General features: G+C 39.7%; 1 protein-coding gene across 21 annotated transcripts in view; it reads left to right on the top strand.

Moving 5' to 3' along the window:
- Positions 1 to 13,920, top strand: part of RBFOX1 (RNA binding fox-1 homolog 1) — a 918,315-nt gene that overhangs the window by 146,580 nt on the left and 757,815 nt on the right. For 12 of the 21 annotated variants that reach the window (XM_055709778.1, XM_055709787.1, XM_055709790.1 and 9 more), the window contains exon 2: positions 8,067 to 8,129. In XM_055709778.1, coding sequence (XP_055565753.1) covers positions 8,067 to 8,129 — 63 coding nt within the window. Of the gene's footprint in view, positions 1 to 8,066; positions 8,130 to 13,920 lie in introns of those variants that run through there. The other 9 variants (XM_055709788.1, XM_055709800.1, XM_055709794.1 and 6 more) reach the window with 6 other exon arrangements.

The following is a 13,920-nucleotide window of genomic DNA, read 5'->3' on the forward strand; positions in this document are numbered from 1 at the left end:
TGGTGCCTGGGACTTTGCCACTTTCCTGCCCAGACTGGGGAGCTGGTGTTCCCAGAGCAGTAGGCTCATGCATTTGTAGCAAGCTGCCTTTCCAGCCAAAGTTTTGAAAGATCCTTTTTTTTTTTTTTTTTTTAAGGGATCTTTTTCAAGAACTTACACTAATAAAACAGTCAATATATAGAGGGTTGATTCAGTATTTTGTTTGGTTGGGTTTGGTTTTTTTGGAACTGCTTTTGAAAATATTTTCAAAGAAACAAACCAATTTGTATTACTTGTTCAGTGTATGTAACTCTTCTCCTTAATCCTGAATAATTTCCAAAGTTTATTTTTTATTCTTCTTTCATACAGAGTTAGTTTTTAGCTCTAGGTGTTTTATGCATCAGGAATAAAGAAGCGTGTGGCTGTATTTTTGGTGTAGCAGGCTCATATTGTCAAGAATGCTTTTAGGTAGCCACATAAACATAATTCTCATCATTCTGCTTTTACTGCATCCATCTGTGTGTTGTCTGTCCAGATGATGCATGGTTAAAAAAAAAGTAATATATATATATGCTTATAATTGAAAGGATCATTGAATGTCACTGTCAGTATTACAGACTTTTTCCCATTTTGAGGTGTGAGTTCTGGAAGGCTGCTGTGTGCAATAACCTCATACTTCTCATGGTACTGCTCAGCCTGTACTTTGGGCAGTTTGGGCAGTACTACCGCAGGTGAAGATGGCACATTTTGACATTGTAGTAGCATGAAAAGAGACTAACAGGTGTTCCAAAAAAGCCTGAGAGATAAATGATATTAGGTCTTGATAAAACCGTGGTCATGATTACAAAAAAATATTTTGACAGCAATTAGTGGTGTTTGTAATGACAGTGGTACTACTCTATTATGAGGAGAGGCTTGGTGGTCTGCAGAGTGCTGACCCATTGATGACTTCTCTTGAAAGCTTGAGAACACTGAAGACTTTACTCGTTGGCTATGTATGCACACAGTCACGATAGCTGATGTAAGGCAGATCTGGTGCATAGCACTGTAAAAATACAATTTGACCAGGTTTTGTTTGGCTTTGTTGTTGTTGTTGTTGGGGGGGGGGGGGTTGGTGTGGTTTGTTTTTTTTTTGGAGTGTGTGTATGTGTGTGTGTGTTTTGTTTTGTTTTTTTCCTGAGCTTTTTAAACCTGATTTGAAGTAAAGAAGTCAAACCCACTAAAAACCACTAAGGCAGGACTGAATCTGTCATATGTAGGCTTGGAAAGGAGGGGAATTACATTAAAAGACCACAACTTTTCCAGATTAAACCCTCTAAAATTGTATTTCTATATTGAGGATTTCATTAGTAATTTGTGTGAAGAGGAACTGACTTCTGTTCCTATGCAGAAGGAGGTTGCCTGTGGAGGCCAGGCAGCCACCACTTAGCATAAATACAAGCTGTAGAAAATGCTGATCATATCTTTAGCATCACAACCATTTAGACAGTAAGATATTTTGATTATCAACTTGTGCTTTTTTTAATAATAATTTTGTCAGAGGCTGAGGTTGTTCCTAAAGGGCTCTTTAGTATGGTGCAGGAAACAATTTAAATTTGTATTTCTTTATTGAGCAAGCATTGAATTATGAACCAGAAAGCTCAAATATTGTTAGGAATATAATCAGTGAAGTACATCACAATGCCTTTTTTCTTTTCCTCTTTTACTTTCTCTCCCACGGTCCAGTTGATGTCTTCATGTATTGTTGGGACATTAATCTTGATAATGGCAATGGAATGCTACCTATTTTGAAAAATGGATCTGAAATGAAACACTCAGTGAAGAAGTCAGTAGTGAGGTTTTGATGCCATTTGCTATATCAGCCATGTCTAGTGCCAGATTTCCTACCTTACTTGTGAGTCCGTTTGTCCTTTCCCAGTATTTCTTTTGGTTTCGTAATATTTTTACTGTTACACTTAATACTACAGCTTTTATGCTGAATTTATTTAAACATCTGGACGACCTCTGTCACAGGGGTAACCATTTTGAACTCAGTGGCTTATCTTATATTTTAAAAAAGTGGGTATTTATTTAAATCCTCTGGCAATTTCATCCATCATCTCGGGGTAGGGGGATATACCTTGCAGATGATGCTTTTATCTCAAATGAGATATGGAAATAGAAGCAAAGATAGTTTGAGGATATCACGGTCTCGTTCCATATTGCAGCCTGTACAGTGCTGCTCTGAGGTAGGGCTCAGAGGAGGCAAAAAGAACTTTTTATGCATCTTGTACAATGTTTTTAGAATAATCAATATTTTAACATATCCATAGTATTTTTACCTATAATAATAATAATAATAATAATGATAATACTGCAGTTAGGAATGTGGTGTTTGTTACAGTCTCCATGGCACAGGTGAGAAACTGTGTGTTTCAGTTAATACGTTAAAGTTCTTAATTCAACATATTAACCGAAGGCCTCTTGCCCTCACATTGCACAGAATACTTGCTAAGGGCATAGCCCTGGCAACAGGGAAGTTATATTACAGAATGCTTTGCCAAAGGTCTAGGACAGAGCTGAAAACAGTTCTCTTCCCACCTTTCAACTGTCTCCCCCCATTTACAGATACAAGCATACAGAATAGAGTATCAACCAGCAGAATGCAGAACACTAACATTTGGCCTTAATATTTCAAGTACGTTCTTGTGGCAAGAACAACTATTCAGTTTCAAATGCCATTTGGACAAGACCCTATTCACATGCACCGTATCTCAGTCTTTGTCCCCCTATCATGAAGAAAACCTCCACGTGTCTTGCATGCAAAATTATGCTTTCTGTACTCCTTGGATTCCAAATGTGTCGGATGCCCATTTACTTTTCATACAAAATTTACTTAATTTTGACAGATCAAACCTCATAGAAAATTATTTTCACAGGACTTTACAGTATTCTTCATTTTATAGCAAATATTTCCTGAATATTATTCTTTGCAGTGAATACCGTATATCCTATATACTTTTGTTGTAGTTCATTGTACTTTTTTTTCCCTTCAGCACAGAGCTTCACTCTTGATGTTATATCAAATATTTTTCTACACCTTGAGTTTCTTCTGTATCTCCTTCACAGAGTACAGTCTGTGCTCAGTGTGTCATTCTTCCTGAGATTCTTTTTCTTTAGAAAATGGACCCGGGGCATCTTGCTTCCATCCTGCTCTTGTCACATGGACACCATTCCCTGGCAGCACCGGGCCACCTTTCCATCGCAGCAGCACCACTCCTAAGAGAAGGGAATCTATGAGAACCTTAACACAAACCTACCACGAGGCTGGTGATGGTGACTGCGTCAACTGCCAGGTGTAGGCACTGTGATTTCAAACATAGACACGGTAGGGCCTGGTGTCAGCTGGCTGCTCCTGGAGAGCGCCAGGAGCTGAGTCCCTGCCCTTCCCCATGCCCTGCTGGGTCCAAACATGGAGGGCAGAGCCAGGTCCATGGCATTTCCCCACAGGAAACCAGAGTAGAAGACAGATGGGAGAGAAGATGCAGCAGAGGCATAGGGGGTCCACCCAGGAGACAGGTTGCCTACAACCCATCTCCAAGCTTCAGCCAGGGCTGGAGATGGGTGTCCCCAGGGTATGGCTTAGGCCAGGGGCCAAAGCCTGAGAAACAGAACATTTTTTTTCCATTGTGATAAGAAATCCTGTTCTGACAAATATTCATGAGAATGATCAAATTCCAAAAACTCAGCAATAATAAGGTGATGATCAACACTTCTGATTAAATGTAATGGTTAAAAAGTGCAGCTAGAAATGCTTGATAAATAGTTTCAATCTACCTCTTCTGAGGCCAAGCAATGCAGCAGGATTCTCCATCAACGTTGAGTATGCTAGAATAAATATCAAATATAGCTTATCATATTCCAGTTGCATTTCTTTTTTTCTCCTTTCCTCTTTTTTTAAGCTGATGTTCTAAGGATCTCCTTTTAGTGCCTACGAACATCTCCTTTGACAGACAGTACAAATTAAAAGATATGGCTAGGCAAAGGAAACTGGAACCCAAATATGCCCCCTGGGTTTTCATTTACAGTTAGAAGCTACAGACACAATTACTGCTGACAGAAATTCAGAAGCCAGTGGCAGAGTGCATGTGGCAGTAGACTCATGCCAGGCAGTAATTGGGAAGATTATTTTTAATCAGAGCATATCCTACAGCCCAAACATTAGAAATCTCTTGTAAGGCTGACAGGAAATTAAACTGAGACCAAACAAAAAAGCCTCGAAATAGAAGTAATATGGTTAGAAGTCTAATGATGGCAAAACTCACTGCTTGTTGTATTTAGCTGTTATCTAAAGGGAATGACTTGTAACTTGCAGCACAGATATCATTGTTTAATTGCATTTTTAGAACAGAATTAAAATAAAAAATACCAGATTAGATCAATTTTTATGTAGGCTTTTGATAAAGGTGTGAAACAGTAGGCGTTATGTCAGGCTTAGTAATTGTGTATATGTATTACTACTAATTTTTATTACTGCTTTGGGGTTTCTCTGTTTGTTTTAATTGTAATATAATGTTTAAGGGACCTGCTTCTATGGAAAAAATGGTACTCTTGGAACGCCCAGGGATGGTAAGGGCTATCTTTCCCAATGAGCCTGTTTGGGCTGCCTGAGCTGACTGCTCTGAGGGAGGCAAGACCAGAGTATTCTCAGTACTTCGTCTACACGCCTGAAAACACAACTTTGCCATTTGAAGGTGAATCTTAAAGCATCATCTTCTTTGCCAGGCTTCCACATAACACACTTAGTGGGACAACTTCTAGCTGACTCCCAGGTGTTCCCTTTCTCAGGGAAGCAAGCCTGGGCGCTGCAGGGCGGGAGCGCTGCGGTGGGTCTGGAGAAGGCTGTTGTTGTTCTTGAATATGCCTGTCACACACAAATCTTGTAATACCAGATGCAAGCAAAATGTCGCTAATTGTATATTCATTTCTGTGTGATAGGAATGCAAAACAAGAGCCTTCTTCATGTCATAAGATATATGACAGTTATAGAAATGAAAATTTACTGTTAAAAATGCATATCTTGTGTTCCTCCACAAGGCTGCTTTTAGCTGTGTGGACAGTCTTAATGACATTTCATCTCAGTACAAAGAATAATAAGGTATAATGTCAAAGTCCGTAGTCAACTAGGTTATCTTGAGGCTTGTAAATAGGATTTTATCAGAGTCTAGGGTTTTTTCCACAAAAAATATTAACATTTTTCAACTGTATTTCCTTCTGCTGCAAGTTGCTTCATATTATCATGTGAATATGACTGGAAAATCTTGCTTGTTGTTTAGATATTGCCTGAGTAGATAACAAATAAAATCTACTTCATAATGTATTTCGTTTTTGCAAAGTGGTCTACACGAGACCTGGAAATCCAGCGATGTGCTCTGTGATAGGTAACGGAACTTGGTCAGGTCCACGTGGTTTGCAAAGCCTGTGGGTGCACTGCGCCAGGAGCTTCCCTTAGGTGGCCTACGCCGCTGCAGGCAAACGGGTACGTGGCTGGATATTCCTTTCACTGGGGAGAAACCTTTACAAACTTTTGTAAAGTTTGTGAACATACCATACCGCTCTTCCTTTTGGCCAGCTATATGGTAAGAAAGTACCATCGGTGGTGGGATGGGTGCAGGACTGCGCGTGGAGTCCCGCTGTCATTTTAGCAGGTGCTGTTGGACCGTTTGCTTTGAGGAAAATCTTTCTTTGCTTGTCATATTCAGATCGCTAAACATTTGAACAAATTTCTGCAGTCAGTAGAGCATGAAACTTTAATATTTCGATGTGGAGGAAATTAGTAGAGGGATGAAACAGTACTGTAAAATTAGGCAAAATGAGTAATTGCTCACTGGTTAAATATTATAGCCAAGTTAATTGTTTTAGAGGTAACTATTTTTACAGTTTCTCATGTTTTTGCTCTCATTTAATGCGACAGCACTTTGTAAATGATGTATGACAGTATACTCTTGCTTCTTCCTGGAGTTGCATATATTCTTAAAATTCTGTACATCTTATTTCTGTGTGTATTCTGAGTTTCTTCAGTCACTAGAGTTTGAAACTGCCGGATAACTAAGGAACACTAGCAGTAACGGTTGGGAGTATAATGTTTCTGAAATTAATGATTAGTAACATGATGCCAAACAGAAAGTCTGCCAGGATTGGGTGGTCAGATACAAGTCTTTCAGAAAAGGAAAATTAACATATTGTAACCATAATGGGATAGAATTTTAATCACTAGGAAGTCTAAAATTGAGAGTTTGTATTTCAAAAATCACAAGGATTTCAAATTGTGAAACACAAGTACCCCTGATGGAGAAAACCTGAGAGACTCAGTTTTCAATTATTCAATTATTTCAATTATTATTTCAATTATTCAATTCAGTTTTGTTGACCATAAGTAAGTTTCACTGTGGCATGACAAGATGGTCCTAAATCAGACATAATATTTGAAAATGTACGCTAATTACTTAAAAAATACTTCTCCTTAGAGATTTTTAAGGAACTCTTGATACCATTATTTCACCTTTCTGTTGTGCTCAGAGATATCTTTGATCTCACACAAAGAAACACTACCCAGAAAGGAGAAGATGCAGTAGTTCTAACTTCTAGTTTATGTGCATATGTAGCCTTCCTATGCGAACTGCATTTTCTGTAGTATTTTTGCATGTATATGGTCCATTATAGTTCATAAGTAGGAAGCAATTTGTGTCTTCAGCTCAGAAAATGATGAACGTGCGGAGTTTTGGCAGTAAGACAGTTGCAGTTACTGCTAGGAGCTTCAGTTGTGAAATTGGATCATACTTTGATAGATGCTTTCCTAGTGATGGTCCCTGCTCTAAGATGACCAAAATGCAAGTGTTTTCTGTTGCTGATTATTACTTTTTCAGATTCTGAACCTGTCAGGGCTTTTTTTATGTGAGATAGGTGGGGTTTTTTGGTGGTGGGTTTGTTTTTTTTTTTTTTTGGTTTTGTATTTGGTTGGTTTTTTTTAAATGTGAGGTAGTTGCAGTATTACCATAGTTGCAGTATTACCTGACATGCTTGTAGAACCTGTACCTTTCCGATACTGGTAGTTCTTGTTATTTACCGTCAACTGCATTAGAGACAGCCACTACGATTTATGAATCAGTAATTTTTTGTTTATTTGTTTTGTTTAAAATGAAGTCACATATGAGGAATAACATCCTTTGTGAACAAATATTCAGTATATTTACTGTTTGGAATTTTATCTAAGTGGACAAAAAGTATATTAAATTTATCTAGAGAATGCTTTGGTAATACATATACCTAGCTATGTGTTTTCTTTGAAGAGTATTTGGTATCAGAGAGTATATACTACTACGTGCACATGGAAATGAAAAATGCGTATTGGGAGAATCTGTTATGAAAAACATGGCTGAACTTACTTTAACTTCGAAAATTCAATTAATAACTCAGTAAAATATTACATTTCACAAAGCTGCTCACCAATAAGAAAAAGTGGACTGGAATAGAATGTTACCCTATTCTAATTGCCAGCTGTGTGCATGTGTAATATATTTTAGATGACCACTTTTGTTTATGCATTTTATGATCATTTTTCTTCTGAAAAATTGCTTGAAGTTTTCAATCGAAAAATACACAAAAAGTAAATCATGGTTGTGTGTTTCTATCGAAACAGAAATCTATACTGGGGAAAATTTTAAACTATGGCATAGTAATTGCATGTCTATTTTACTTAAGTTCATAATGCAAACCTAGGATTTAGGATTCAAATAAGTTGCAAACCGCCTGGAAATTTTTACTGTCTATTGAACAATTGATTAATAAACAATAAATCTTTGTTGGTATTTGTGAATCAATAAGCAGATTTTGCTGCTCAGCTTTGTACTACAATAAAAATGTAATTATGACCCAATTATGTATGCAAACCTTCTTGTGAAAGCCCAAATAATGCATTATCAATTTTATATTTTATTACAACACTTTGAGTCTTAAAGCCTACCTTCAGCTGTCCATGGGTGCAGGGCACAAATACAGTCTCCTTTGAGTCTCTCATTTACAGTAAGAATGTGTTTTTCTTTTCTTAGGAAACTACACAGAAGCCCCATGCAAGTGGTGCCTATTGTTTTCATGATCGGAGCCTTCTTTCAGTAAGTGCGCTGATTTTTGTTGTTGTTTGTTTATTGTACTTTCCTTGGAATTTGTCTGAAATCTCTGTTGTGCTGTCACAACGAATGAAGAAATAATTTGGACTTCACAGCTGGCCATGCTGATCACAGGATAACAGACTGCTCAGGGTTGGAAGGGACCTCTGGAGATCTAGTCCAACCCCCCGCTGAAGCGGGGTCACCTAGAGCAGGTTGCAGAGTCGTGTCCAGGCAGGTTTGAATGTCTCCAGAGGAGACTCCACAGCCTCTCTGGGCAGCCCGTGCCAGGGCTCTGTCACCCTCAAAGGAAAGAAGTTTTTCTTCATATTGAGATGGAACTGCCCGTGTTGGGGTTTGTGCCCATTGCCCCTTGTCCCGCCGTGGAGCACCGCTGAAGAGCCTGGCCCCATCCCCTTGGCACTCGCCCTTAAGGTGTTTGTGGGCATTGGGAAGGTCCCCTCAGCCTTCCCTTCTCCAGGTGAACAGGCTCAGCTCCCTCAGCCTTTCCTCACAAGGGAGATGCTCCAGTTCCCGCACCATCTTTGTAGCCCTCCGCTGGCCCCTCTCCAGTAGCTCCCTGTGTGTCATGACCTGGGGAGCTCACCACTGGGCACAGCACTCCAGATGTGACCTCACCAGGGCAGAGCAGAGGGGGAGGATGACTTCCCTCCACCTGCTGGCCACGCTCCTCCTCATGCACCCCAGGACACCACTGGCCTTCTTGGCCACCAGGACACACTGCTGGCTCATGGGCAGCTCACTGTCCACAAGAACTCCCAGGTCTTTCTTCCATCAGGTCAATCCCCAGTCTGTACTGGTTTGTGGGGTTGTTCCTCCCTAGTTGCAGCATCTCATACTTGTCTTCATTGAACTTCATGAGGTTCTTCTCCCCACAACTCTCCAGCCTGTGTAGGTCTCAGTGAGTGGCAGTGCAACCTCCCGGTGTATCAGCCACTCCTCCCAGTTTTGTGTCATCAGCAACCTTGCTGAGGGTGCGCTCAGTCCCTTCACCCAGGTCAGTGATGAATAAATTGGAGTAGGACTGGACCCAGCACTGACCCTTGGGGAACACTGCGAGCTACAGCCTCCAGCCAAACCTGCGCCGCTGCGCCGCTGATCACAGCCCTCTGAGCTCTGCCATTCCGCCAGCAGCGGGCCCACATTCCCCTATTCATCCTTTTCTTACTGATGTACTTGAAGAAGCTCTTCTTGTTGTCCTTGACCTCCCTCTCCAGATTTAATTCCAAACAGACCTTAGCCACCTTTGTTGCCTCCCTGCATGCTCTGACAACACTCCTATATTCCTCCAAAGTGGCCTGTCCCTTTTTCCACATCCCATAAACTTATTCCTCCCGTTTGTGAGAAGCTCCTTTGTCATCCATACAGGTCTCCTGCCCCCTTTGCTTGATTTCTTACTCATGAGGATGCACCTCTCTTGAGCTTGGAGGAAGTATTGCTTGAATATCAGCCAGCTCTCTTGGACCCCCCTACCTTCCAGAGCCCTAAACCATGGGATTCCTCCAAGCAGGTCCTTGAAGAGGCCAAAGTTAGCTCTCCTGAAGGCCAGGATTGCAGTCCTACTTAGTGACCTGCCTCCTCCCCAAAGGATCCTGACATCTCATGGTCACTGCAGCCAAAGCTGCCCCAGTCTTCATATCCCCAGCCAGTCTTTCTGTGTTTGTGAGTAGAAGGTCCAGCATCACACCTCACCTCGCTGGCTCCTCCACCACCTGCATCAAAAAGTTATCAGGGCTCTGCAGGAGCTCCTGGCCTGGCTGTGCCCAGCTGTGTTGCCTTTCCAGCAGGTGTCAGGGTTGTTGACGTCCCCCATGAGAACCAGGGCCTGTGGTCCTGAGGCTGCATCCAGCTGTCTGTAGATGGGCTAATGGACTCCCTCTTCCTGGTCAGTTGGCCTGTAGCAAACACCCACAGTGGTGGCCCCCATGTTGGCCTGCCCCTTAATCCTCACCTGTAAACTCTCGATCTGTTCTGCATCCACCCCAGAGGAGAGGTCGATACATTCCAGTTGCTCCCTCGCATAAAGAGCAGTGCCATCACCTCCTCACTGTCCTGGCTTTCCTAAAAAGTTTGTAGCCATCCACAACAGCATGCTGGCTCACAGGGCTAGTAGACCGTAAGTACAATTAGTCTTCAGTGAACAACAACTTGCTAGTGACATGATTAGAAAATAATCTTCCCCATTTCTGACCCTTTTACATGTTAGGGTTATGTCACTGTCATATTTATTTTACCTTAGGATGATTCTGTCAAGAAGAAATTACTTTATATATAAATTAGTCACAGACACTTTTTTTCCCTTAGGACGGCTATGGATAAATTCATCATGCTTGCCTTTTTAAATGTACCCATAATGTCAGAATAGAGTAATACTGTGAATTAAGCTCCAAAATTTGAAGGATGTGAAAAAGTATTTGTGCTGATTCATTTTTCACTTCTTTCCTTCCTTGAGAAGAGACTTTCACATCCAAACTATTTGCTGCTCTTTCATTCCTGAAATTTATTTTTTCTTGTAAAGTTTTTAGTTTTAACACATTCTTAGAGACCATATTGATTAGGCACTTTTTAATCAGGATATCACTTTCTGTAGTTACTCTGATGAATACAGAAGTATCAGAAAAAGCTGCGTGTATGATTCTTGGTAGGTGTGTATTTGGTACTTCTCAGGTTTTCAGTAATCCTCTGCTTAAAGGAAACTGTGATGCTCTAACACTTTGGATTGGGTAATAAGTATGGCTTGTTCTATATTGGGCCAACTGAAGATGTTTACATTTTATATACATTTATACCTGTACTTTTCTTTGTTTTATGTATAGAAAGTAGTCGCACATGTGTATTGACATAATAAGATACTAGATTAATTCTTTTCTTCAAATGTGTTAATATTAGTAGTCCAGTTCTGCCCCAACACACAAAGGTTGGTGTTATAGAAAAAAATGAGACATACAGTCCTTGTTGGAAATAAGAAGAATTTTACATTTATTCTCCTACACTGAACACAATCATCCTCTTAATGTCTTTGAAAAAAGGATTTCATTATTTCCAAAAGACTGTTTGACTTACTGGACAAAAAAAAAAAATCCTGTTCATCTTGAGGACAGATTCAAATGAATTCTATAGTGCTCAGCATGCTTGTTGCTTTTTGCTTCTCCTCTGTCATGAACAGTATTTTCTGTCACAGAATAACCTTATAGCTCTTAGCAGAATTTGATGCAATTGAACAGCTTCTGTTAGAAAAATTCTGGAAAAAATTGCAAGAATGAGGTTGGGGTTTCTAACCCATGGGAGACAGCGGTCCCCGGCATAATTACTGGCATGTTTTTAGGAAGCTAACATTGATTTGACTGTGCATATAGTGCTTTAGTTTCTGTAAGTGTAGTTAAAGGAAAAGATATTCATCTTCCTTCAACAAGCTGAAGCCGAGATTTGGGCTATATGACAAGTAAGAAGAAAATACTCGTTAGGAATTTGGGGAAGGTTTAGTGCTGCCAAATCTCAATGTGCATAATTGGTTTTATTATTTTCCCTTGTGATCATAACCTAACCAGCACAATGAATATCAATCAATTTCTAGGGCTAAGAGGTCATCTTTTAACCAAGCTCAGACTGAAGTCCAGCATGTTGCCTGGTAACAGCCTATGTAGATGAGTTGGCTCTTAAGTACACCATATGGCTGGGCGTTATGCCCTATTCACCCGTGACATGGTGTACACATGTAGAACATTACTGATTATAAAATGGTTTGTCCCAGTCCCTTATTTAGAAGAAGCATTTTAAAAGAGCAATACCACTCCAACACAGACGTGTTAAGATGATGGAATTGTGCGTAATGAAACAAATATCTCTCACAAGTGTCGAGAACCTCATGTAATAGTCACAGTAAATTTTGTGTTCAGTGGGCTTCAGTTCAATTTAAGTATAATTTCTAGCTATGATTGCTTTATGGTATTTTCCTTTTTCATTTTGATAGATCAATATGTTGAGGTAAGTATAGTTTAAACAGTTTAGAGAGAAATCCTGGATGTTAAAATTCAGTTTTGTAGCCTATGGATTTCTTTGGCATTTGACTGTCTATTAATTGTGTAATAATGTCTACAGTACTCGACCAAAGCTGCAGTGCATTGAGCAAACCCGTAAACAAAGCAATAAAACACAGGTCCAGAAAACAACAACTAAAAATAAACATGACAGGCAAAGGAGAGAGAATTGTTCCAAATATACAAGTGGAAATCGAGCACAAAGAGTGACTGGCAAGCAGTTTGTAGCAGAAATGGGTGTAAACCCTAGAGGAGCAGAGTCCTCACTCATTCCCTTGACTGGAGCATTTTTCCTGTTCTGTTGTCACGAACTTGAATTCATGAAGGTGGGAATGCTGCGGAGTGCAGCACTAGGCAAGAGCACGTGCCATGAGCTCCGTGCTCTGGCTGTCATACGCTGGTTAGAACTGAGAGACAACGAATGGGATCGATCTTCTATGTAATGACCATGATCTGCACGAGTGACATAAAAGATCATTGACTGGTTCCCAGTTCAGAGGGCTGGGCAGCAGGCACATTGTAAACCCCAGTGGATGTAGATGCATATATGCAGATACGCTGTCTATCTCAAAACAGTCTTATCTTCACTTCTGCAGTCTGTCAGTGACACAAAACTAATTGCTGTGCTGTATGTAAAAGGCCTATAAAGCCATTGCAAGGAGGGCATTTAAACCCCTTTTCCCTCTAATTTCAGAGCTGGGTTTTCCTTGGAATTGTAAGCATGTTGAAATATGTAACAGACAAATGGCTTTTATTGCATTGAAAAAACATTATTGGGAATTATGGGTCCTTATTTCCCCTCATTAAACACATCTTTTAAAATTGTTAATACAATAAATCTGTTTTCCAAAACAACATAGTATGCCACAGAGCTATCTGAGTTTAGTATGATCTAGAGATTTCTACCTGAGAGGCATAAACAAAATAATTGTGAAAGAGAGTTATTTTAAAATATCATAATTCTTTTAGAAATAAACCAGTATAACCATTTTGTAATAAATGTATAAGGAAAAAAGACATTAATGATTGTATTCTTATTTATTCATCTCTGTATTATTAATGTAGTCTGAATTATAGTATTAGTCTGGAGAGTTAAGTATTCTTAAAATTGCAGCACTGAATTACTGATATCTGTGAATTACAATAAAAAAGGGTTGAAGAATGGTAGTTAGATAACGTAAATGAAGCAGTAAGTTCTGCTCCATTACTTCATCTGAGCTAGGATGGGGAACTGTTTAGTTGTTAGTATCTGCTCCACTGTCATATTATTCATTGTTGTTTTGCGATATCTTCAACAGTTATTGTAGGAATTCATTATGGACCAGAAGCAGTGAGGCTTTTACACGCTCCCAGTGATAAGCAGGAGAACATTCTCATGGATGTGTTTTCTTCAGCAAAAGCTTAACTAAGGTAGCTAAGCCTGACCTGTGTGTGAATTTTTTTTACTGCTGGTGCAAGGTAAGTCAGGTTTAGGTGGTTGATTTCTAATATTACTTTTCTATTAGTTAGGCACCTGTTTCCTTAGATATGATCTTTTAACTCTTTCCAGCACAGGAGACTAAATATGCTGCCTTGGTTTAGTTTTCTGGGTTTGGTTGGTGTTTGTTTGGTTTTTTGATTTCCATGTTCCAATGTTTATCTTATTTCTTTCCCAAGGGAAGAAAATGTTGTTTTCTTTTATGGAACATCATTAATTTTAAGTTTATATCAGTAAAATCTCTAGCGATCTTAGAGAAAAA

The sequence above is a fragment of the Falco cherrug genome, chromosome 4 (assembly GCF_023634085.1).
Source record: "Falco cherrug isolate bFalChe1 chromosome 4, bFalChe1.pri, whole genome shotgun sequence".
Taxonomy (NCBI): Eukaryota; Metazoa; Chordata; class Aves; order Falconiformes; family Falconidae; genus Falco; species Falco cherrug.